Raw genomic sequence first — 24,382 nt, 5'->3', positions numbered from 1 at the left:
AATGAGTGTCACATCATCAGTGCCGGTTCCAAAGTGTGCTACACGTTTTCATTTATAGGATTATATTTGTTTATGCTCATTTTGTTTTGGATCGGTGAAAAGTGATCTGTTTGGTAATTTGAAGAACATTTTTAGTGACGACAACAATCAAGGTGAAATTTACGAGGATGTCTATGTACTGTAAGTAACAAAGAAGGGAATATATATGTAATTTTTGCATTATTAGGTTCTACATATGTTCATATTATGAGAGATTATTACATGCTGAATCCGATAAAATAATAGTAATACTTGCATAAGATACCATATGTTTCTGATTCAACTCTATTTTTGTCACAAGTCTCAGAGGCCTCACGTCACCAGTGCACGTTATCAGTTAGAGGATATATCAGTACTTACCCTGTCTTCGTTATTGTGCTTTCTTGCTTTCTTGCATTGAAGACTTTACATAAGTCCTCCCAAGAACTTTTTTCTGAACTACTGTTGCCCCATCAGTCTTCTTATTCTCAATCACTTCTTTTCTTTGAAGAACGAGGTCTATTAACAAGTTCCTCTCGAAAGGACTGAAATTTTTCGCACGTTTAGAATTAATATATAAGTAATAATAATAATAACGTAAATGTTTCCACCTTTTCAATACAATATATTCACAAAATTACAAAATTATACGGTACTAGTTTCGACCCATCTAGGGGTCATCATCAGCCGTATTGGAGCAAAGATCATTTGTGGCGAAATCCTTTGCTCCAATACGGCTGATGATGACCCCTAGATGGGTCGAAACTAGTACCGTATAATTTTGTAATTTTGTGAATATATTGTATTGAAAAGGTGGAAACATTTACGTTATTATTATTATTACTTATATATTATTCTCAGTTCAATACGGACCAAAAACATGAAATTCATAACCATCAATCGTTTAGAATTATCCGACATTTCCGTATTGTGATGTAGATGTTGATTCCCATAGGGAATAGCTATCATTCACTGACTTCTTAGAATCGCATTGAGATGTCTACGTACATGTTTGCCAACCAATTTTCATTATAGAAAACTTCTGCTAGTAAAAGTAACTAGATATTACCAAAATAACCCTAAAAACATTTGCGTAGAGACATCTATTGGAGGACGAGAGATACTAAACGTAACGCTAACTGTACTGTTTATTACCAGGGCTTATAAATCTTGATTTAAGTTTCCAGAAACTCATTCAAGTTAACAGCGCAGTTAAAGTTACAAGCGCATTTAGGTAACTCACAGGTAACTGTGGTGTACCAGAAACCGGCCACTAAAGTACCATTGCATGTATAAAATTATTTACAGCCTAGACTGTATCGCCTTATGCTCAAACTTAACATACCGATTTTCATTAAATTCTGTTCATTTTCTCGTGGCTCGGTGTTGATATGAACTTAGCAACAAAAATTGAAATTCGTGAATTTCTCAGTTATCATAGCCGGTACGGTAAAAACGCTGGCAGGTTCGATCCTGGCTTAGTCCGGTGGTATTTGAAGGTGCTCAAATACGACAGCCCCGTGTCGGTAGATTTATTGGCACGTAAAAGAACTCCTGCGGGACTAAATTCCGGCACCTCGGCGTCTCCGAAGACCTTATAAAAGTAGTTAGTGGGACGTAAAACAAATAACATTATTATTAAAAACGTATAAGGCATAAATAACCGGAAATTTAATTCTATATAACTTTAGTTATGGAGTTTTTATTGTAGGACCACTAACAACATAGATATTTGAGAATTAAATTTTAGGCCTTCCCCTAAACTACCATTTCACTCAACGTAAATACAATTATCAACAGCCTAGATTGTAATGCCTCCTTCCCTGACTTTACATACCGATTTTCATTAAATTCTCTTCAGCCATTTTCTCGTGACGCCCGTACATACATACAGACATGATGGAAAATTAAAAGTGTGTTTCCCTATTATTGTGAACACGACCGATACAAATTATACCATTCTTTTTAAATTCTGAGCAATGTACAGACAAAATTCTTATTTTATATGTATAGATAACGGAGTAGAAATGATGCAAGTCTAACGTGGAATTCCTTGTAGAGGAGAGATGTGTTCATTACCGGTACGATAGCCATGGACCCACCAGACCACCCCCAGAAGTACATTTATCAACCTAATGAAATACAGCATGCACCATTTTCCATTCTTTGAGCAGCTACTAGTATTTAGCACTTCCATTGGCTGACATATATAATGGAATATAACGTCATTCACAACAATCAAGAGAAATACATTCCATTACAATCACGCACATAATAAAAACACACAGTCATTGGCAAGATAACTTGTCACTTCAAATGCACTGCAACCTCGATCTCAAGATAATACCTACCCAGAACAATTTATTAGTTCGTAATTAGCCGCATGTACAGTAACCAATCTACACCAATGGCTCTGTCACTATCTGGCAGGCTCTTAATTAATTCAGCCTTTCACCACTATGCAACATAGAATGCGTTTCTATCGCCCTATGGTGGAATGTTAGAAACCTAACAGCCGTTTTGCAGCAGTAATCTGGGGCATTATTCCCCAGACCCCCTTTGCTTGATCTTAGTCCAATGGTTCTGTCAGCGAGCTTGATAGCTGCAGTCACTTACATGTGGACAGTATCCAGTATTCGGGAGATAGTGGGTTTGAACCCCGCTGTTGGCAGCCCTGAAGATGGTTTTCCATGGTTTCCCATCTTCATACCAGGCTGTACCTTAATGGCCTTAGTGACCATGGCCACTTCCTTCACATTCCTAGCCCTTTCCTGTCCCATTGTCACCACAAGACCTATCTGTGTCAGTACGACGTAAAGCAACTTATAAAACAAAACAAAAAGTTTTGTCACCAGCCATACCTATCCAATCCAGACCAATGGCTTTGTCACTATCTGGCAGGCTTGAATAATTAATTCAGCTTTTAACCACTATCCAACATAGAATGCACTGCTATTGCCCTACAAATTTCTAGAGACCTAACAACACTTTGCGGCCCTAACCTGGGCACTTACACATCCAGACCCTCTTTGCTTGACCCCAGTCCAATGGTTCCTTCACTAGCTCGACCTAACCAATCCAGACCAATGGTTATGTCAATACCTGCACCTAACAATCTACAGCAATTGTGTTGTCCCTAGTTCCTAAGTTGGCATACTACTGTAATGTTGCATAGCATAAGGTAAAACTTTGCCCAAACTCTACACCTCTTTAGGATAAATCGGCAATCCAAGTCAATATCTTTTCCACAGAGGAGTATTCATTTCTACTGCACAGCCATCAGTGGGCAACACCACGTGTTGAGCAATGATACTACTCTGATTACAGTGTGTGGACCCATATGTCAAGACAAGTACAAGGAGCATAGATCTAGTTGGCTATGGTAGGCAAATCAGAGTTCTATGTGTTCTATTGTTATATTTTTCATTATTGTACAGGCCACAAGTTCCTGTTAACCAGATGGCTTAACTTTTCTGTAGAATATATAGTTATTTATACTCCACAAGCTTTACTTCTAAATCAACGTTTCGCAAAACAAATGAGCATTGCCTTACCTCTGTTGCCAGCGTGCTACTGCCGCGAGAACAGCTGATGCAACACGACCACGGTAAACAGCCCTCATAAAATGTAATACCGTACTCAGGAAAGCTAATGAATCAGGATTGAATCCAAATTCACAAAAACTACACTTACTAACAAAATCGGACACTAAAATGAGAATACACTATCTATATATATATAAAATAAGAGTTTTGTCTGTACACTGCTCAGAATTTAAAAAGGATGGTATTTATGTATCAGTCGTATCCAGAGTAACAAGGAATGCACTTTTTAATTTTCCGTAATTTCTGTGTCTGTATGTATGTACATGCATGATGAAGAGAATTCAATGAAAATTGGTATGCAAAGTCAGAGAATAAGTCGCTACAAACTAGGCCATAAATAATTTTATTCACGTTGAGTGAAATGGTAGTTTAGGGGAAGGCCTAAAATTAAATTCTCAAACATTTATGTTATTAGTGGTTGTATCTTAATGAAAATCTCTATGCAGGGTCAGGAATAAGTCGCTACAATCTGGGCCATAAATAATTGTATTCACGCCGAGTGAAATGATAGTTTAGGGGAAGGCCTAAAATTTAATTCTCAAATATTTATGTTATTAGTGGTTGTATCGTAACGAAAATTGGTAGGCAAAGTTGGGGTATAAGTCGCTACAATACAGCCCATATTCACGCTGAGACAAAAAGGTAGTTTAGGGGAAGGCCTAAAATGTAATTCTCAAATATTAATGTTATTAGTGGTCGTATGGATAAATACTACATAACTAAAGTTATAGGCTATAGTAAAAAATTTTAGGTCATTTATGTCTTATAGATTGTTACTGTACTGGCTATGATCACAGAGATATTCATGAATTTGGATTTTTGTTACTAAGTCCATACCAGCGCCAAGTCACGACAAAATGGGTAAACATAATAAATCGGTATGTAAAGTCGGAGAATAAAGAACTACAGTCTACGTTACAAATACTTTTAGAAGACGCCATAATATCAAAGTCAGATCAAAAATTAGATGTATGGCTTTTCAGGCGGTTGCTCTATTAACCAGCGTTTCGTCTTAGGTCTGACACTAGACTCAACAGAGTGGGATGTGTCAGACCCTACCCTCCGACACTGGGGTGTATGCAGGTGAACTTATCAGAAGCCTATTTAAGAGGCACAGTCTGATACGGGAGATACAACTCCACAATGGAATTAATGCCCGCCTAGCAATTCCGAATAATATCAAAGAGTCCAAAGAAAACTAAATGTGCAGGCCTACAATATAGAAAGCTCATCAAATTTATCAACATTAACATACTTTGACCATTGTTTGTTGCGATGTGCTTTGTGCCTTCTGTTGCCACTCATTTCCAATAGATAGAATTACTGCTGCGTACCGAGTATTGTTTAAAAATTTGCTAAACGTCGCACCGAAACAGATAGGTCTTATGGCGGCGATGGGGTAGGAAAGATTTAGGAGTGTGAAGGAAGCGGCCTTGGCCTTAATTAAGGTACAGCTCCAGCATTTGCCTGGTGTGAAAATGGGAAACCACGGAATACCATCTTCAGGTCTGCCGACAGTGGGGTTGGAATCCACTATCTCCTGGATGCAAGCTCACAGTTGTGCGCCCCTAACCACACAGCCAACTCGCCCGGTCGTACCGAGTGTTAACAGCCTGCCTGAATATTGGCGGGAAGTACCTGGGGAGTTGGATGACTCTTCTTTAGCATGCCACACCTCTGGTTCATAAATTTTCTGATACCACTGGTACGTAACACACTGGTTCATCATAGCATTCGAGCTATTCAATCCCTACTATGAGGCACTGATTGGAATGAGCAGTGTGCATATTTAGCGGAATAACGGGAGAGGAGTGTTCACGGCTGTCTGCGGCCTGGTCATTCCAGCTCTGGAACTTCGGACTGTTAGATCGGCACCATAGTACTGTATGTAAAAGTTTCAAATAAATTTATTAAAAAACCACCATTCCAATACTTTACAATCTTTAAATTTAAGTTACAAATATTACATATATGTTAAAATGGGACATGCTTCGCTTAGGCTTTGTAAGCATCATCAGCCATACTTAATCTAAAGCTGAGTCAGGGGGTTGAACTGGGTTCGTCATTAAAGTATAATACATGCTTTTATACAAGATAAAACAGTCATAAAAATTTAGTCTGTGAAGAAAGTGATGCTTAAATGCAACTAAAATTCAATAATGAACTTGTCATACTATTATATGCACATGGAATGAATACTAGTACAAGTTGGTTATTTGTACGAGACATAGTCATAATGATCTGACATACATCTGGATTGTACAAATTAATTGATATTAATGAAGCGTGCATTAATCTACCATCAAAAGGGCCTCGCAATGGGCGACCCAATATCGGGTATTCTTCGCGAATATTTTCATGGACAACCTAGAAACGAATAAGATAATTAACAGAATCAATGGTCTTCAATTGTGGCCGAGATTTGTAGACGACACATTCGTTATCATCGACAAACATCAGAATAACAGTGATAATATATTAAAGTACCTCAATGACCTTGACGTTAATATCAAATTCACTAAAGAAGACGAATCCAATAATTCTTTGAATTTCTTGGATTTAAATTTAACAAGGGTTAAGGATAAATTTATATTCCAAATTTACAGGAAACCTTCGTCTGCTCCGTTGACTATAAAGAATGATTCTTTGCATTCACATTCTCATAAGCAGGCGACGTTTTAATTTAATTCACAGGGCTCTAAAAATCCCACTTTCTAATGCTAACAAAAAGAAAGAATTTGGTTATATCAAAGATTTAGCTGAACTCAACGGCTACAAACCAGATATGGTCAATAAAATTATAGGTAAAATCAAACTAAGAGCCGCTTCAAAATTAACTCCCGAAAAACCCCAAAAAATAAGTTTTGCTGCTTTTACCTTTACTAACCCGGCTATATATCGTATAACCAATCCGCTAAAGAAATATGACGTCAAAATCACGTATAAAACTCGAAACACGAATCGTAATATATTTTTTAACTCCAATACCGTAAATTCAATACACAATAAATTTTCGAATTTTGGAATTTATGACGCAAATGCGCCCAATGTACCTTCACGTACATAGGGCAAACTGGACGCAGTTTCAAAACTAGATATTTGGAACATTACAATGCTTCAAAACATAGAAAATATTCCGCTATGAGCAATCATATGAAGCATACCGGCCATAACTTTACCGCGATTGAACAAGACCTTCATATTATAAAACACGTCAACAAGAGTAAACTGATGACTGAGTTTGAAAACGCTTACATTTTCCTAGACCAGCATTATAACATTAATAGTAATATAAACGATGTTCTTGACACAAACAGCCCATTAATTGAACAAATCCCTAAATTGCTCACAGCCTTTAACATAAATACAAATAATTTCATGAAAATATTTAATTATAAACACGTCAGCAATTTCCCTAACGTAACAGTAGCCACTCCCAAGTCACCGATTCACACCACACCCCCTCCGTCTACTCCTAATGTCCTCAATGCTCCGCCTACCTCCCCTCTCCTGACTCATTCTCCACCTTCACACACACACCCCTACAATACACGTTGCAGCAGAATAACAACTGCCAGATCGTCTCAAACAACCAACAAGGCTAGTCACCTCTCTGTCAACACTAGGGGTAAACATTGTTAAAGTTCCACTCATTAATAGAATGTTCTCAATGTTTCAAAACTTACATTTATTTTCTTACACATTTCAGTTTTCAACACGTGCCACATTGCGAATTCTCCCACATCTAAGGCTTTATTGAACACCCTATTTGTTGAATCTACGCTAGACAGCTCACGACCACAATCTATTACAAAGATTATTCTAGAAGGAGACACAACACTTCTATACTGATGCTTCAAGTGCCCTTTGACCTTATCACGCAACCACTTGGAGTTAACAACTCTACTGTAATTCCACGTGCGTGATTCTCAATCAACAACGTTCGAAGATTTATTTTTTGATATTTTAATTAATCCATGCTTCATTAATATCAAATAATTTGTACAATCCAAATGTATGTCAGATCATTATGACTATGTCTCGTTCTACAAATAACCAACTTGTACTTTTTTTAGACAAACACTAGTATTCATTCCATGTACATACAATAGTATGACAAGTTCATTATTGAATTTTAGTTGCATTTAAGCATCGCTTTCTCCACAGACTAAATTTTTATGACTGTTTTATCTTGTATTAAAGCATGTATTATACTTTAATGAGGAACCCAGTTCAGGGCCCTGACTTAGCTTTAGATTAAGTATGGCTGAAGATGCTTACAAAGCCTAAGCGAAACATGTCGCATTTTAACATGTATGTAATATTTGTATCTTAAATTTAAAGATTGTAAAGTATTGGAATGGTGGTTTTTAAATAAATTTGTTTGAAACTTTTACATTCTGTACTCCAATACGGCTATCATAATGTGACTCATAACATGTAACCGTAGTACTGTTTGTTAAAAGTGAGAAAATGTGCGGTTTTTTATTTGATCAAGTATTTTATATGATAACATTGCTTTTAATCGCTATTTTCCTACTGACGTTTTTGTAATGACCTATGTTGACTTTAGGTAGGAAAACCACAGGGTCAGTCTTTCTGAGAATCCCCTAGCGAAGCACAGGTACATCAGCTAGTCTATATATATAAAATAAGAGTTTTGTCTGTACATTGCTTAGAATTTGAAAAGAATGGTATTTCTGTATCGATCATGTCCACAGTAACAAGGAAATGCACTTTTTACTTTTCCGTAATTTCTGTATGTCTGTCTGTGTCTACACGCGCCACGAGGAAATGGCTCAAGAGAATTTAATGAAAATCGGTATGTGAAGTTGGGGGATGAGCCACTACAATCTAGGCTATAAATCATTTTACCCACGCCGAGTGAAATGGTAGTTTAGGGAGAGACCTAAAATTTAATTCTCAAATATTCATATTATTATCGGTCCTATCGATAAATACTACATAACTAAAGTTATATAGAATTAAATTTCCGATCATTTATGTCATAAATTGTTACCGTACCGGCTTTGATGACACAGATATTCATGAATTTGTATTTTTGTTGCCAAGTCCATATCAACGCCGAGCCACGAGAAAATGGATCAACAGAATTTAATGAAAGTCGGTATATAGACTTGGGGAATAAGAAACTACAGTCTAAGTTATAAACAATTGTATTTGCCCTGTATGAAATTGTAGTTTAGGGGAAGGCGCCTAAAATTTAATTTTTAAATACCTATGTTATTGGTCCTATCGAAAAGTACTACATAACAAAAGTTATAGAGAATACAATTTCCAACCATTTATATTTTATTCAATTCTACCGTACTGGCTATGATAAGAGTGGTATTTCAGAGTCGGAAGAAAACTAAATGCGAAGGCCTACAATATTGAAAGAGCATAACATTGATCAACAATAACATTACATTGACCACTGTTTGTAGTGATGTTCTTTGTCTCCTATGCTGCGGCTCAACTCTGATAGATGGGATTACTAGTGCGTACCGAGTATAACAGCCTGACTAAATATTGGCGGGAAATAGCTGGGGAGTTAGAAAACTTTCTTCCTTAGCATGTCACTCCTCTGGTTCACACATTTTCTGATACCATCCTACTGGTACGTAACTCACTGGTTCATCATAGTATTTAGCTATTCAATCCCTACTCTGACATGCTGTTTTGAATGAGCAGTATGCACACTTAAGGCAGAGGTTCACTTAGTAGTAGTAGTAGTAGTAGTAGTAGTAGTAGTAGTAGTAGTAGTAGTATGACCTGGTCTAGAATTACAATTTAGGCCAATTCCAATTTATAGCACCACAATTCACCAAATAACTCAAAATTCAACCCTGAAAAGAGTAGTTTCTTAAAAAGAGGAGCTTCCTCTTCACTTTCATTAAATTCTACATTCATTTTATTCCAAATTGGCAGTGAAGAGGGGTTTTCTCATCTGGCTTGGAGGAAAAATTTGCCTCCAAGTCATATAGATTTTTCTGCCGCCAGTGTGTAGTGAATTGAGATTTTCCGACTCATCGGGTACTCCTAGGAAACAGATTAGTAAAAGGGCACAGTTTTTGCCCTGGAACTCTCCACTATTTGCCCCCCCCCCACACACACACACACAAAACTAAGAGTATTCACGGATCATGGCTGTCTGCGGCCTGGTCATTCCAGCTCTGGAACTTCGGACTGTTAGATCAGCAGCATAGTACTGTTCATTAAAACTGAGAAAACGTCTGTTTTTTTTATTTGATCAAGTATTTAATGTGAAATCATTGCTTTTACTCGCACGATTCCTACTGACCTATGTTCATTTCAGTTGGAGAAACCAATAACAGTCTTTCTGAGGATGTAAAAAGGCAGGTGGAGAGTGAGTGTCTGCCATTATAATGAAAACTCCCGAACCTGACTGTGACTGATGGTAGGCAAGCGGGCCTACCATTACAATGGAAATTCTCTAACGCAGTCTTCATATGAGAAAGGACATTTGGTGATTTCTCCGTCGCGTTTCCAGGGTAATGTTATGAGCTATGCAATGTAATACAGTCTTGCTTATAACATGTACTCTACCTAACCTACAATTCTGTATACAATGTAGAATTCCGTAGCAAAGCATGGGTTCATCAGCTAGTTAAGAATAAAAGAGAATGAGGAAATAACACATCGCTCACCACTAATGGCTGGCTTAGGAAGGAGGTTATGGCCTACAAAGGGAACACTCTACTGATCTCAGTCACTTTCTTGCCACTTGTCTTTCCCGAATTACACTGAGACATGCTAAACATACACGAACTAAGTACGGACATAAATAAAACTACAGCTATTTTTATATAATGAGCGATTAAACCTATATTGTACCAACTTATGCTATGCTAAATAGTACACTACGCTATACTGTACTATAATAAGGAGATAAAGACCAGTATGAAAATTTTTTTTTTTGCTAGGGGCTTTAGTCGCACCGACACAGATAGGTCTTATGGCGACGATGGGATAGGAAAGGCCTAGGAGTTGGAAGGAAGCGGCCGTGGCCTTAATTAAGGTACAGCCCAGCATTTGCCTGGTGTGAAAATGGGAAACCACGGAAAACCATTTTCAGGGCTGCCGATAGTGGGATTCGAACCTACTATCTCCCGGATGCAAGCTCACAGCCGCGCGCCTCTACGCGCACGGCCAACTCGCCCGGTGAGAATGAAAAAAAAAAAAATTCAGAAAAAAAAAAAAAAATACAAAAGATCATGAACCGTACTGAAAACCATACACGCCAAGTGAGAGAGGTTAACCACATGGTGAATGTTAATATTAGAGTTGGCGACTACATTTCGAGCCTACACTCTGCCGATATAAGTCGATATGAATAGCAGCTTGGGATTGGTTGGATGTCTATGTTTCAGGGCATAAACACCAGACAGAGCCAAAATCGGCCAAAACATCAATTTAGAAGTAATGCAGTGTAGAGTATAAGCATGTAATCTGCATAAATTGCCATCGTTCTTATATCACGAAGGGTTAATTTATGTTGTATTTTTTTAACTTTGTTGTATGTAATGAAGTTATTCGTGGATGACCTATCTGTCAGTTGTACAACAAAAGTGGATTTTATATGCCCAACAGGAAATTATGAAGCTTCACGTACCCTACTCCTATCTGCCTTGCATTCCTTACAGGTAGCCTACCGGTATTGTATTTTCATAGTAAAAATAATAATAATAATATTTTCATAGTAAAAACATTAGATACCTTGAATACTGGACCACCTTTGTAATGGCAGTTATTATTATTATTACTATTTATTAACGAGTATTTCTGAATAATCATACCAGTGGTTATTTTTAAACACTTTAACAGTTATCGGTAATGAGTAGGCCTATTTTTCGATAATCATCCAGTTACAAGTAATGAAAATCATTGCAAATCTGTATTGAAAGTATCTTATAATAAATGTAAGAAATTTATTTTACTTCCACCTATTCAATACAATTCAATATGTTGACGTTTGAGTTAAAACATTATTCAAATGAGAGTTCAGACATATTTTGCCCTTTCTTATGGGGCAACATCAGTTGTATCAATACCTCAAATCCTACCAGATACCTGGTTGAAAACTGTACTAAAATCTGCTGCGTAATTGAATATGTTCCGAGGTGTCTGTGGAACAGCAGAGGTGAAAGAAGGTGTGGGCTGGAATAGGTCTCCACTACAAAATTAAAATTAATTTAAAACTTTAACAAAGGTTATATTTTCTTTTCAAAATCAACAACTAACAACAGAGTAACAGGTACAAAGTAGCAGGAAAACAAGTTAAGAAATTACATTTGCTGGGGTTCAAGCCCCACTTTACCAATATGCAACCAGACTACCTGGAGCAGAATTCCCCTGAAATCAAAGAGCACTTGCTCTCATCTAACACATTCCAGCCTTCTAGAGGCACTCAAAACCTAATTCGAAGCGAGCGAACCGGCTCTCAGTTACTCACGCCTATTTAAGGCATCCTCGACTTTTACAATCATTTGCCTGCAGGCACAACTTACAAATTTACACAGGGGTATCATGTACCCAACCTACTGGGCCTACGCAGAAAAGGAACAGGTTAATTACATGGCCCAAAATACCAAACTGACTGGAGGCGTAGCTTGCACTCCTAATACACTTTTAAAACCTACTTGGCTCTAGGCCGCATACACAAGGGCTAATCCCATACTAAGGAGGTAACTCGTATAAGAAAACTTTATTACATTAAGAAAAGAAGAAAATCGGTAATGAAAACGTAGTCACCTCAAAACAATATGAGTGGGAGCTCGAGAGGGTAAGGCACTATCTATCCCAATTAGTAGTTAAAGAGACGGAATTTTTACCAAATGTCTTTTACATTTTAAAGAAAAGTTTTGAACCTGCCCCAGGGGTTAAACTGCTGAGCTAGCAAGAAATAAAGTTATTAAACGGCCATTACCTTATTGATGAAGTGCTGCCCGAAGAAAGAGGCGCTTCCCGCTCCCTTCTACATAATCACAAACTAAGCAAGATGTCGATGGAGTGGCAACGAGCCATGAACCTCAGCAGTTTTATACCCACAAGGAAGCTTCGAGACCTTTCATGAAATAAAAGCGCCACACCCCTTCCCTTTATTGGCTAACATCAAAAGTTACACACAACATGAACAAGAAACCTAGGATTGGAGGAAAATTAATTTAAAAATTCGGGATTGACTGAATTCAAAACTGGCGGAAACAGAGATCAATATTGCCAACCCAAAACCTGAAAGAAAGAAATTTAACAAAGAACAAACTTATGGATACAAGGTTTCTTCAAAAAACAGTTCCATCACTTCGCACCAGAGTGCACAATCGTAGTCTTTTCTCTGTAGAGACATCTAGAAGAGAATGTCCACACTTCTTGATACAGGGCAAAACAAACACAATTCGAAATAGACACAGTTCAGAACACTTCAAAATTACAAAATTTACAGGGGTGACATCTTCCGAGAAACCGTTGAGTTAATTCAGTTTGTTAAAGTTCAGGCTTTCTTCTGTAGAGGAGTTTCAACTGGCGCAATATTTGAATTAGCGGCGTGGAGGTGTACCGCCCGGGACAGAATACATATTTTAAAAAAATTACAAATCATATCAATACCTTGTATCAAATTGATTAAAAATCTACTACACTAATGAATACATTGAACAAACTTCACTTAAAAAAGCAGTCATACAAGTAAAATTAACAATACTGATGGCCTGGAGCCATGGTCGATGCTTAAATGATTAAATCATACCACAGTTTGACAGCCCTTTTCAACTAATAAACGAAATCCGAATACTCCAACAACACAAGCACACTATCAACATTAAAATACACTGAAGAAAATGGAAACTGCAACACCCAGAAGGAGTGGTGCTACATTGCTGCAATTGAACATGCAGGACGAGTGTTCGGTTGTGCTTCGATGATTATACTTTCAGGTCCCTCCGACCGCAAGTTTGGACAACAATCAATACAGGATGTGCCCACCACGAGCTGCAATACATTGATGAACTCGTCGAGGCATGGAGTCAATAAGGCCCTGGATTGCTTCCTGAGGAATTGTGGCCCATGCTTGTTGCACTGCACGGGTCAGTAGTTCCAGAGTTGCGGGTGGCTGAGGACGGTTGGCCAGTTGTCGACCCATCATGTCCCACACATGCTCAATAGGACTGAGGCCCAGGGATCTGGCGGGCCATTCTAAGGTTGTGATGTCGTGGAGAGCTTCTCTGGAGATGCGTGCAGTGTGAACCCGGGCACTGTCCTGCTGAAAAATCCCATTAGCAATGTTCACCATCACAGCGACAACCACTGGATTGAGTACCCTATCAATGTACTGTTGAGCAGTCATAGTGCCCTCAACAAGCATTAATTGTGATTTCACATTAAAGCCAATAGCTCCCCAGACCATAATGCTTGGTGTTGGCCCCGTGTGCCTCTCGACAATAAGATCTGGGCGGCCCCTCTCCCCGGTACCTCGGCGCACACGATTCCGGCCATCACTGCAGGCAAGACAGAAGCGCGATTCATCACTAAAGACGACCCTATGCCATTCGTCATCCCACGATGATCTTTCTCGACACCAGGCCAGCCTTACACGTCACTGTTGTGGGGTCAATGGAACACCTTCTGCAAGGTCATGGGCTCGTAAGCCAGCTGCACGCAGGTGATTACCAACTGTTTGTCGTGTAACGTGGGGTGCCACAGCTGCTCGAAATTGCGCTGCTGTTGCATGAGGTTCCATCCGGGCCATCTGAATGATGCGGCAATCCTCTATCACAGTTATCTGTCGCACTGGGCCTGTGCCAGGTCTACGAGTGTGGGTACCTTCATTTGACCACTGCTGCCATACACGTTGTACCGTAGATGCCTGTCGGCCAACACGTGCAGCGACAGACCTTAGCGATAATCCAGCCTCTCACAGCCCAATTATCCGAGCTCTCTCAAACGGCGACAGTTGTTGATAGCATACTCTTCTCTGTCGTCGAGGCATGTTTAACAGGGAACACTTCACTGCACAGACTACAAGTTAACTACGCTACACCAGAGTCCGTATACAGGAGTTGATTCCGCCGTGACCAATCATGTGGGGAGACCTGCAGCAACAATCCAATAGGTCTGAAACTTTGATCGCTTACATACCTACATGGTATCGTTCCATATCCTGAAAATCAACACAAACAACCAATGCCTTCATGGTGTTGCAATTTCCATTTTCTTAAGTGTATTAGGCAAATGAAGACATTAATGACACTTCAGCAGTCCTCATCAAGTTATTAATTTAATTATTCATCATAGGTTCGATTTGAATTATGACATGAAACCATCATCTTTCTGCACTAGGCACACCATTAATACAGAGAGTGCTCAATGGAGGTGGATGGTCTAATGATATTTCGGCTAACTCTTTTGGTTGGTCTACAACAGATTTGCTCAACATAAGTGCTCTGGACTAGTCACAAACTAAAAACAAAAAATGTATAACTTGTTCACTATTTTTGAATAGACTACATCAAGTACAACGTGACAAGATCAAACATTACGGAAATTGGCACAATATTGGAATGCTTTTCCTCATCATTTCGCACATAAACATTTGTTTTGTTCTATACTCATTTCCACCATTTTGTAACAATATTTTTAAACTTTCATCAATATTTAGCATTGAACATGACTCTAGGCCATCAATGTTGTTAATTTTACTTGTATGACGGCTTTTTTAAGTGAAGTTTGTTCAATGTATTCATTAGTGTAGTAGATTTTTAATCAATTTGATATAAGGTATCAATATGATTTGTAAATTTCTTTTTAAAAGTATTCAATTACGCCGCAGATTTTAGTACAATTTTCAACCAGGTACCTGGCAGGATTTGAGGTATTGATACGACTGATGATGCCCCATAGGAAAGGCCGAAACATGTCTCAACTCTCATCTGAAGAATGTTTTAACTCAAACGTCAACATTTTAAAATGTACTGAATAGGTTGAAGTGAAATAAATTTCTTACATTTATAATAATCATCCAGTTGTAACTGTTTACCAAAAAATAACTCCTAGGCCCACCCATACTAACCACCAGTGCACTGTTCACTGTGTTTAGCTTCCTTTTCTTTTTCAGTAAATGTTGTTGGAACAAGTTCCTAAAACTTACAAAGTCCTGATCATTTTTAACAATTGTGTTTTCAAGTTTTACCTTTGCAGACTGTTGCATCCCTAATTAACTACAGATAATTATCCTGTATTGTGTTATTGTTAGTGCCCTGTTCCAACATTAGGCCTACAGAAATCCTGTACTGTCTTATGTTCCTGTCTTTAGGCTTGTCTATCTTACAAACAATTATACAGTAATTTGTACTGAGGTATGCTATGTTAAATCGATGTGGAATTCAACAAGGAATAAATCTTTAAAACAATGTACATTACGTTAAATGGCTACCCTGTGCAGGGCAATTCAAAATGATGGACCCAATTTCATAAATTTATTCTACGAAATCTAATGAACATATTAGACTGTGAGATATGCGCAAAGAAAGGCAAACTCTCAAAGTTTAGATTTCATCCCATGTGGTTTCATTTTCAGCTGTTATGAACGCGCAGGAAGCGAGTAAAGAAAATGGCTGCAGATGGAGAGCAGAAGTCGTTCTGTGTGCTTGATTACCATGTAAACAAGTCTGTGATCAGTGTTCAACGACATTTCGGTACCAGGTATGGAAGAGATCCACCTACTGGAAAAGCCACGTGCATGGTATGCAAAATTCAGAGACACGGGCTGCATCTGTAAGCGAAAGTCGACTGGCCGTCCTTCGACCGGGGAAGAGAAAGTGGAACGTGTTTGCGTCAGTTTCGTGTGGAGTCCGCAGAAGTCCACCTACCAGGCATCGAGGCAACTTGAACTTCCACATGCAACTGTTTGGCGCATTCTGCGGAAACGTTTACAAATGAAACCCTACCGCTTGCAACTGGTGCAGGCCTTAAAAGACACTGATTATGCTGCTCGAGCGTCCTTCTGTGCTGATTTTCTCGCATTAATGGAAGAGGATGGGTTCTCCGATAGGGTAATTTTCAGTGATGAAGCGACTTTTCACCTTTCCAGGACTGTGAATGGACACAACGTAAGGATCTGGGGAACATCTAATCCCCATCAAATTGTGGAACACCACCGCCATTCTCCCAAGGTGAATATGTTTAGTGCCATTTCCCATGAGAAGGTTTATGGACCCTTTTTCATTGAACCTACTGTGACAGGAATTTTTTTTTTTTTTTTAATATGTTGCAACAATGGATCCTGCCACAGCTCGAAAAGGATAGTGCAGATTTCATCCTTCAACCGGATGGTGCCCCTCTGTATTACCATGGCAACGTTCAGAGCCATCTCAACGAGACATTGCCACAACACTGGATAGGTCGTGCACCTCAGGAGGTGACATGCCTCTCACAACATATAACTCTTAAAGTTAAAAGGACCCATTTTTTTATTTTTTATTATTCTTACTATTTGAACATTTAACTTGTTTTTAATCATTTGTCAAATTGGGTCAGTTTTCATGCATATGCAACGCTTTGTAATGTGATGTTTTTGAAACTAGTTTGATATATGACAGCTGAGGATGACCCCATAGGGGTCGAAATCGGTACTGGATTTACTGTAATTAATAGTAAATAAACACTATTGATAAGGTGGGAGGCTTCCATATCATTTTTATGTTGTAGTAGCAATCAATACGGAAATGAAGCTCGTAGATTATGAACGATTGGTCTGGACGGTTAGGATTCTTGCCGTGGACAAGACCATTGGTCTGGACGGTTAGTTACCGCGAAGCGGCCCTAGGCCCCTAGTTTCGTGTGGAAACACGATTGGTCTGGACTGTTTCTTGCCGTGCGGACGGTTAGGATAGGATCTGGACAAGACCATTGGTCTGGACGGTTACAAGCCGCATTGTTATTTTACATGGTGTTTTTTATTTGTGCTTTTATTCAGCCGGGGTTGGTATTGCAATGTATTTATTAGCATTGATGGCAATGACATCACATTCCGTTCACGTTGACCAATGAGAGTGCAAGAAGATACTTTAGCCATGGACGATGGCAGCTGTTACTCTTTATTAGGTTATAAAAGTAAATGTACTTCTAGGGGCAGGATGGTGGGTTCCTAGACATCGCAATGAACACATCTCTACTCTATAAGGAATTCCAAGTAAGATTTGCATTATTTTCACTTCCTTATAATGTTATAAACGTTGGGCTGCGGGATGTAAAGTTATACCGACTTAATCTATCCATCTCTCATCAGAAGTATCAATTTTCATACCCTACCTAAAAGTTCATTAAGGAATAACATAAATCATGTTTTCCCTGTCAATGATAATCAAATTCTTTGAATGTGAACATTATGGTACTAAGTAGTGTAGGCCTAGATATACATGTCAACTACAGATAATACACCTACGATTTTAATGTTCATAACATTTGATGTAGGCCCTACACTTCCATTTTTAGTTCAAGTACTGTGAAGAGCAAGGTGGATTGCAAAACCTTCATCAAAGGTTGATATGAAAACTGGATTGTAGCTACCAGAAATATGACAAATGAGTTTCTATCCTTACACGAGTATCAGTTGGAATAAATCCACTTCTCACAGTTATATCCTAACTGCATTCAATTCACCTTAAGATTCAGATAACTATCACTCACGGATTAAGACGACAGCATAGACACTTACCAAATTAAAAAATCCTGGCCAATAAAGGACAGAAATTCAAATGCAAGAATGAAGAAATTCAAAAGCATGAAAACACAAGCATGCAATACACACCTCTAGATCCACTAATTCCTTTATCTTGGGATGTTCTTGTGTCTTCAACACTCTCAACCAATGGGGTTTCTGTGTGGTTTTACACTTCTTGACCTTGCGAACCATTGTATTAAAAATTAACTTCAAAAACACACAGTTGATCTGAAACTTGTATGTAACACAATCACTCGAGTTCACCGTGATCCATTTCAAACTTGTGCTATTATTTTCATATATAAATATCTACGGTGATAAAAGCTCTTCCTAATTATCATGTCAAATTAGATTATGAAAAAAACAAGAAACATCCCACAAACACATCACCGAAACACATAGCCATTACAAAGCCCTTCCCTCCATCTCGATCGCAGTCACACAGACAGTTATTTTGTTTATATTGTAACGTTAGATGCTATTGGGTAATTCACAACGTGGGAATATTTTGGCGTCCCATTGGAGGAACTGTTCTTGGTTTTTTTTTTTTTTTTTAATGGAATTGCGTTTACAGCAACATAAGATGGCAGCACCTCTCTTTGGGCAGAACCAAGGTCTGTCTAGGGAGGTCAAATCACGAATGCTACTTACGGAGCCGCCATATTGGGTCTTTAAGTGAACGTAATCAAAGGCAAATGTATTCGAATGTAGAGGATTTAGGCACCAAATATTGAACAAAAAAACAAACGAACAATTATTTCTCATGCAGAATTTAACCGGGTATCTATTGTTCATGTATATATAATTGTACAACTCGTAAATGACATGAATACATTCACAGCTACTGAATAGGAAGATAATTAATAAAAGGTAAATTTCATTTTTTGAGAAACAAGAATCAGGAGAAGTGCTCATGTATACCCTTTCACGTCTATATTACTTGATATTACCGTGTTTCTAATCTATATCGTCTGTCAAAATACGTAATCTCATTGACAGAAACATCGAAATCTGTACATTACCACTATTATATCATGAATAGATGAAATATTGAACTTAAAAGTACTTTAAGACAGTTGTAGTAAATTTCCTTTGTTTTTTTCGTTAGTTGCTTTACGTCGCACCGACACAGATATGTCTTATGGTGACGATGGGACAGGGAAGGGCTGGGAGTGGGAAGGAAGCAGCCGTGGCCATAATTAAGGTACAGACCCAGCATTTGCCTGGTGTAAAAATGGAAAACCACGGAAAACATCTTCAGGGCTGTTAACAGTGGGGTTCGAACCTACTATCTCCCGAATACTGGATACTCGCCGCACTTACGCGACTGCAGCTATCGAGCTCGGTAGTAAATTTCCTTTATTAAGAAAGTAGTAACGGGTACTGCGTTTCTAAAAGGTCACTTCAGCATGTTGACAAGATTGAATGCCTCTTGAGTTGAGTGCATTAAATCATGTTCGCTGTTATCTTTTTTTTCAGTCGCTTTACGTCGCACCGACACAGATAGGTTTTATAGCAACGATGGGACAGGAAATGTCTAGGTGTGGGAAGGAAGCGGCCGTGGCCTTAATTAAGGAACAGCCCCAGCATTTGCCTGGTGTGAAAATGGAAAACCTCGGAAGACCATTTTCAGGACTGCTGACAGTGGGGTTCAAACAAACTATCTCCCGAATACTGGATACTGGCCGCACGATGTTGTTATCCATTCTTTCTTTCTTAACCTGCTTACCTCCAGGGTTGGCTTTTCTCTCGGACTCAGCGAGGGATCCCACCTCAAGGGCAGTGTCCTGGAGCTTCAGACTCTGGGTCGGGGATACAACTGAGGAGGATGACCAGTACCTCGCCCAGACGGCCTCACCTGCTATGCTGAACAGGGGTCTTGCGGGGGGATGGGAAGATGGGAAGGGATAGACAAGGAAGAGGGAAGGAAGCGGCCGTGGGCTTAAGTTAGGTACCATCCCAGCATTTGCCTGGAGGAGAAGTGGGAAACCACGGAAAAACACTTCCAGGATGGCTGAGGTGGGAATCGAACCCACCTCTACTCAGTTGACCTCCCGAGGCTGAGTGGACCCCGTTCCAGCCCTCATACCACTTTTCAAATTTCGTGGCAGAGCCTGGAATCGAACCCGGACCTCCGGGGGTTGGCAGCTAATCACACTAACCACTACACCACAGAGGCGGACCGTTATCCATTGATGTGGTAAATTCTTTGTGTTCTGAGGCAAAAATACTCTTCTCATATATAACGAAAGTGATGTTCTTAGCTACTCTAACTAGTTTATGGATAACCCATGCAGCTGAGTAGTACAAAGTGGTGATTATTCTTTTAAGAGGAAGTACTGTTGGGCAAACATCCACTTTTAACACTAAGCAGAGGGGAAATTTTGAAACGATCCGACACTTCGAAAAATTGTGGTACTGGCCAAAGAAAGATAAAGGCCGCGAAGTTCGTGAAAATGAAAAACTCCCAAAGCTTCAACTGCTCTAATACCGTCAGGGTCGGAAAAGAGCAAGAGTTGACCAAGGAAGGTCGGATACGATAGAAAAAGTGAGGAGTCTGACACAAGTGGAAAGAATGCCAAGACTCAGCTAAGGACCCGTGGTCACCAACACACGCTCTCAAGTTAACAGTCCCTGGGGCCCCCTTTGGTCGCCTCTTACGACAGGTAGGGGATAACATAAAATCAGCTTCATGGTCCGTATCGCACTTCAATAGATTCACAATTAAGTATTTATTTATTTTCCACCTAGTCGATACAATGATTGCTTAAGGCGAATTTAATGGTTAAAAGTGGTACATGTTTCGTATATTATCAACATCTTCAACCACATAACACTGCTTTGATGAAAAAAATATATAAATTGACAAAGTAATGCTTGAGAGGAAGTGTCCTTAAAATTAACATAAGATTGACAACATTAAAACAAACAAATAACTCAAGAGAAAATATATAAATTATTTCTACAATGTAGTGGGGGTGGGGGTGGGGGAATTATTAATCTGAAGGTCTCGGCGATGAGTTGTCGAAGGCTCTTTCAAGTGGCACATCCTCGAGCAGAAGTGGCAGTTCATGGCGTAGACAGTGCAGCAAGTGTGTGTCTGTTAATGGCCCTCACAGGAATACGGTCCATTAAGCCGATCACCCAAGATTCACTCCTCATTGCACTTAATAGGCTACCTGTCGCACTCAGTGGGGATTGTCAGTACTCCAAATAGAGCATGTTGTGGCAGTTGACGCTATCATTATTGTGGAATCGTGATTCATCCGAGAACAGGATTTTCGATAGGAATGCTGCCTCATTTTCCATATCTTCTAACAGCCGCTAGTAGAAATTCTTTCGAGCTTCGAAATCCCGCTCGTAAAGCTACTGGTTTTACTGTCGATGGTAGGAGCGATATTTATGTGCATGCGGTATTTTTAGTTCGGAAGCCTGGTGGATGTTCACCTGTTGTGTACTCGTGTGTGGGTTACTGCGAGCTGTGTCCAGAACAGCTTCTTTCTGACCAGGCGTTACGATCTTTTCTCAGACAGGTGGTATCGTCTGAAGTACGCCTGTTCATAAACATCCTTGAACACTGAGAAAAGTCTTTGCAGTCGGACGTTGCCTGTCCGAATACCTTTCCTGATACACAGTGCCTGTAATGAATTCTTTCTTGCCTTCCTGTGGATAAGCAATGTATTATTTGATAAATTTTATTACATCCATATCATAGAATGTTCCAGAATGTTTAGTATAAACATACCAATGAATGTATAGAACGATTCACCAATATGAACTGAACTTCAAAGTGTACTTCAAGAACGCCATAAACATTTTACTTGTTGAAATTGTATTTCACCAAATTATCTACTACTCACAAACAGTACACCAAAAATTTATGTAACATATCCATGTCATAGAATTTTGACGCTTGTTTTTAAACCAGAAGATACATCATATCATTGTATATTTTATATATTGTATATTTTAATCTTATCACTCACATCATGTGACATTCTTCATTAGATTTAGTAATGTCTTTAAAATTATTTTAAGTTAACTTTAGATCTTATGACCAGCTGAAGATGACCTCTGTGAAGGTCGAAACCGGTACTGCTTAGTAACAAGATATAATAAAGTATTGATTAGGTGGACAGTACCCATTCTTTGTGATTATATAAATATATTTCATATTATCACATCGGGCCCGCCCACATCATAACGATGCTTAAGACCCAATATTGCCGTCACCGCAAAGGATTGTGGTAGCGTGACCAGGGCAGCTCTAGTTCGCCTGCTTGATGTGCATCCGATGGCAACTTATACTGTCTACTCATTACAATATTTTAACATGGCTCTAAATGAAATAGCATCATTATACCAGGATTTTACCACTACGAGGTAAGAGCAAAAAAGCCTGGAAGAACAGGAGGAGTATTGGATAAACTCCATCTCACCCCATGTAAACAGCTAATGAGAGAAGATGACATGCTCGTCGAACGGACTAAAATTGGTGTAATTTTGGCAGCGTATTTCAACCACGAATGCCTCGCAATGGACATTGTTGACAGTCTTGGCATAGCGTTGAACAAGATAAAGATGAGAGAATTATATCAGCAGGTGATCTAAACTGTGTCATAGATAAACAAAACGGGAAAACCGGAGAAGTTATGGAGTCCCTGCAATCACAAGGACCGAGCTCGATAGCTGCAGTCGCTTAAGTGCGGCCAGTATCCAGTATTCGGGAGATAGTAGGTTCGAACCTCACTGTCGGCATCCCTGAAAATGGGTTTCCGTGGTTTCTCTTCATTAAGGAAACGGCCGCTTCATTCCCACTCCTAGCCCTTCCTTGTCCCATCGTCGCCATAAGATCTATCTGTGTCGGTGCGACGTAAAGCAACTAGCAATCACAAGGTCTAAAGCTGCTTAACTGACAATCTGACTGGACGTATGTCTGTCCAAACGGAGGGAGTACTATTGATCTCATCCTTACTAAGAGATTCAAGATAGTTGGCCCGGCTAAACCAGTTTGCTCAGAAGAAGCCGTCGTGAGAAAACACACCCCGGTCAGCGCAAAGATCATCTCAAGCATAAGCGAGACTAAAGAAGAAAAGAAAGCCAGCACACTTCGAAAGAAAATCGACATTGAGAAAATAAAGGCCGAGGATACTAAAAAACGATATATCGAGAACTTGGTAGAGAAGGAAAATTTAGATGAAGCAGTTCTCTTTCTAGAAAGACATTAAGGCAGCGGTATTAGCGCGACCTGAAAGAAAGGAAAACCCTGATTTGACAAAGAGTGTTACTTACAGAGAAAACAAACGATAAAGCCACTCCGCAAGGCTAAGAATATAAAAACTACAGAAGTACTCGAGGAATATAGAGCCAAACGAACGGTGTACAAAAAGCTCTTGAAAAAGAAAATAAGTGACAACATCGAAAGAGAAAAACAGAAAATTATAGAGGAATCTAAGAGTGATCCATATAAAGCACTACGCCCCAAAGAAAGAAGATTCCAGCCAAACATACCGATGTAAACTTGGGAGGAGCATCTGCGCAAGGTCATCTGCTCGAAGGAAACCAGGCCTCAGTTCAGACAGCCAAAGGTCTGTCATGAGCCCCAGCCTTTGACAACAGAAGAAGAAAGTTGGGCCATCAGTAAAGCTAAGCAAAACAGGGCCCCAGGTACAGATGGTATTAGGAATAAGCATATCAAAAGACAGCGACAGAAACTATATCTATAGCGACTGCTCTGCTTAACAAGTCTAGAACTAGGCAGAATACCAACACAGTGGAAGAAATCCACAATAAAGCCTTCATACAAAGGTAAAGGAGACACAGACGACCCTAATTCCTACAGAGGAATAGCCTAAGAGTCAACAGGACTAAAATTGCTAACAAGAGACCTGACCAAGCGAATAGTGGGAATGATAGATCTATTGCTACCCGAGGAACAGTTCGGGTTTAGAAAAGGAGGGTCCATTATCAAGGCTATAGAAAATCTGCCAGGGCATATTGTAACCGTCCAGGCTTCTCC

At 39.3% G+C, this 24,382-nt stretch overlaps 1 protein-coding gene across 1 annotated transcript in view; it reads right to left on the bottom strand.

Annotated features, from left to right (window-relative positions):
* Positions 1-18,806, bottom strand: part of LOC136876077 (condensin-2 complex subunit G2) — a 379,809-nt gene extending 361,003 nt beyond the window's left edge. Inside the window, exon 1 of the mRNA XM_067149716.2 lies at positions 18,451-18,806. Coding sequence (XP_067005817.2) covers positions 18,451-18,555 — 105 coding nt within the window. The 5' untranslated portion in view covers positions 18,556-18,806. The remainder of the gene's footprint in view (positions 1-18,450) is intronic.
* Positions 18,807-24,382: the final 5,576 nt, after the last annotated feature.

Source organism: Anabrus simplex, chromosome 6, assembly GCF_040414725.1.
Source record: "Anabrus simplex isolate iqAnaSimp1 chromosome 6, ASM4041472v1, whole genome shotgun sequence".
Classification (NCBI taxonomy): domain Eukaryota; kingdom Metazoa; phylum Arthropoda; class Insecta; order Orthoptera; family Tettigoniidae; genus Anabrus; species Anabrus simplex.
The sequence above is the reverse complement of the archived record's forward strand: the minus strand, read 5'-3'. Positions and strand labels throughout refer to the sequence as shown.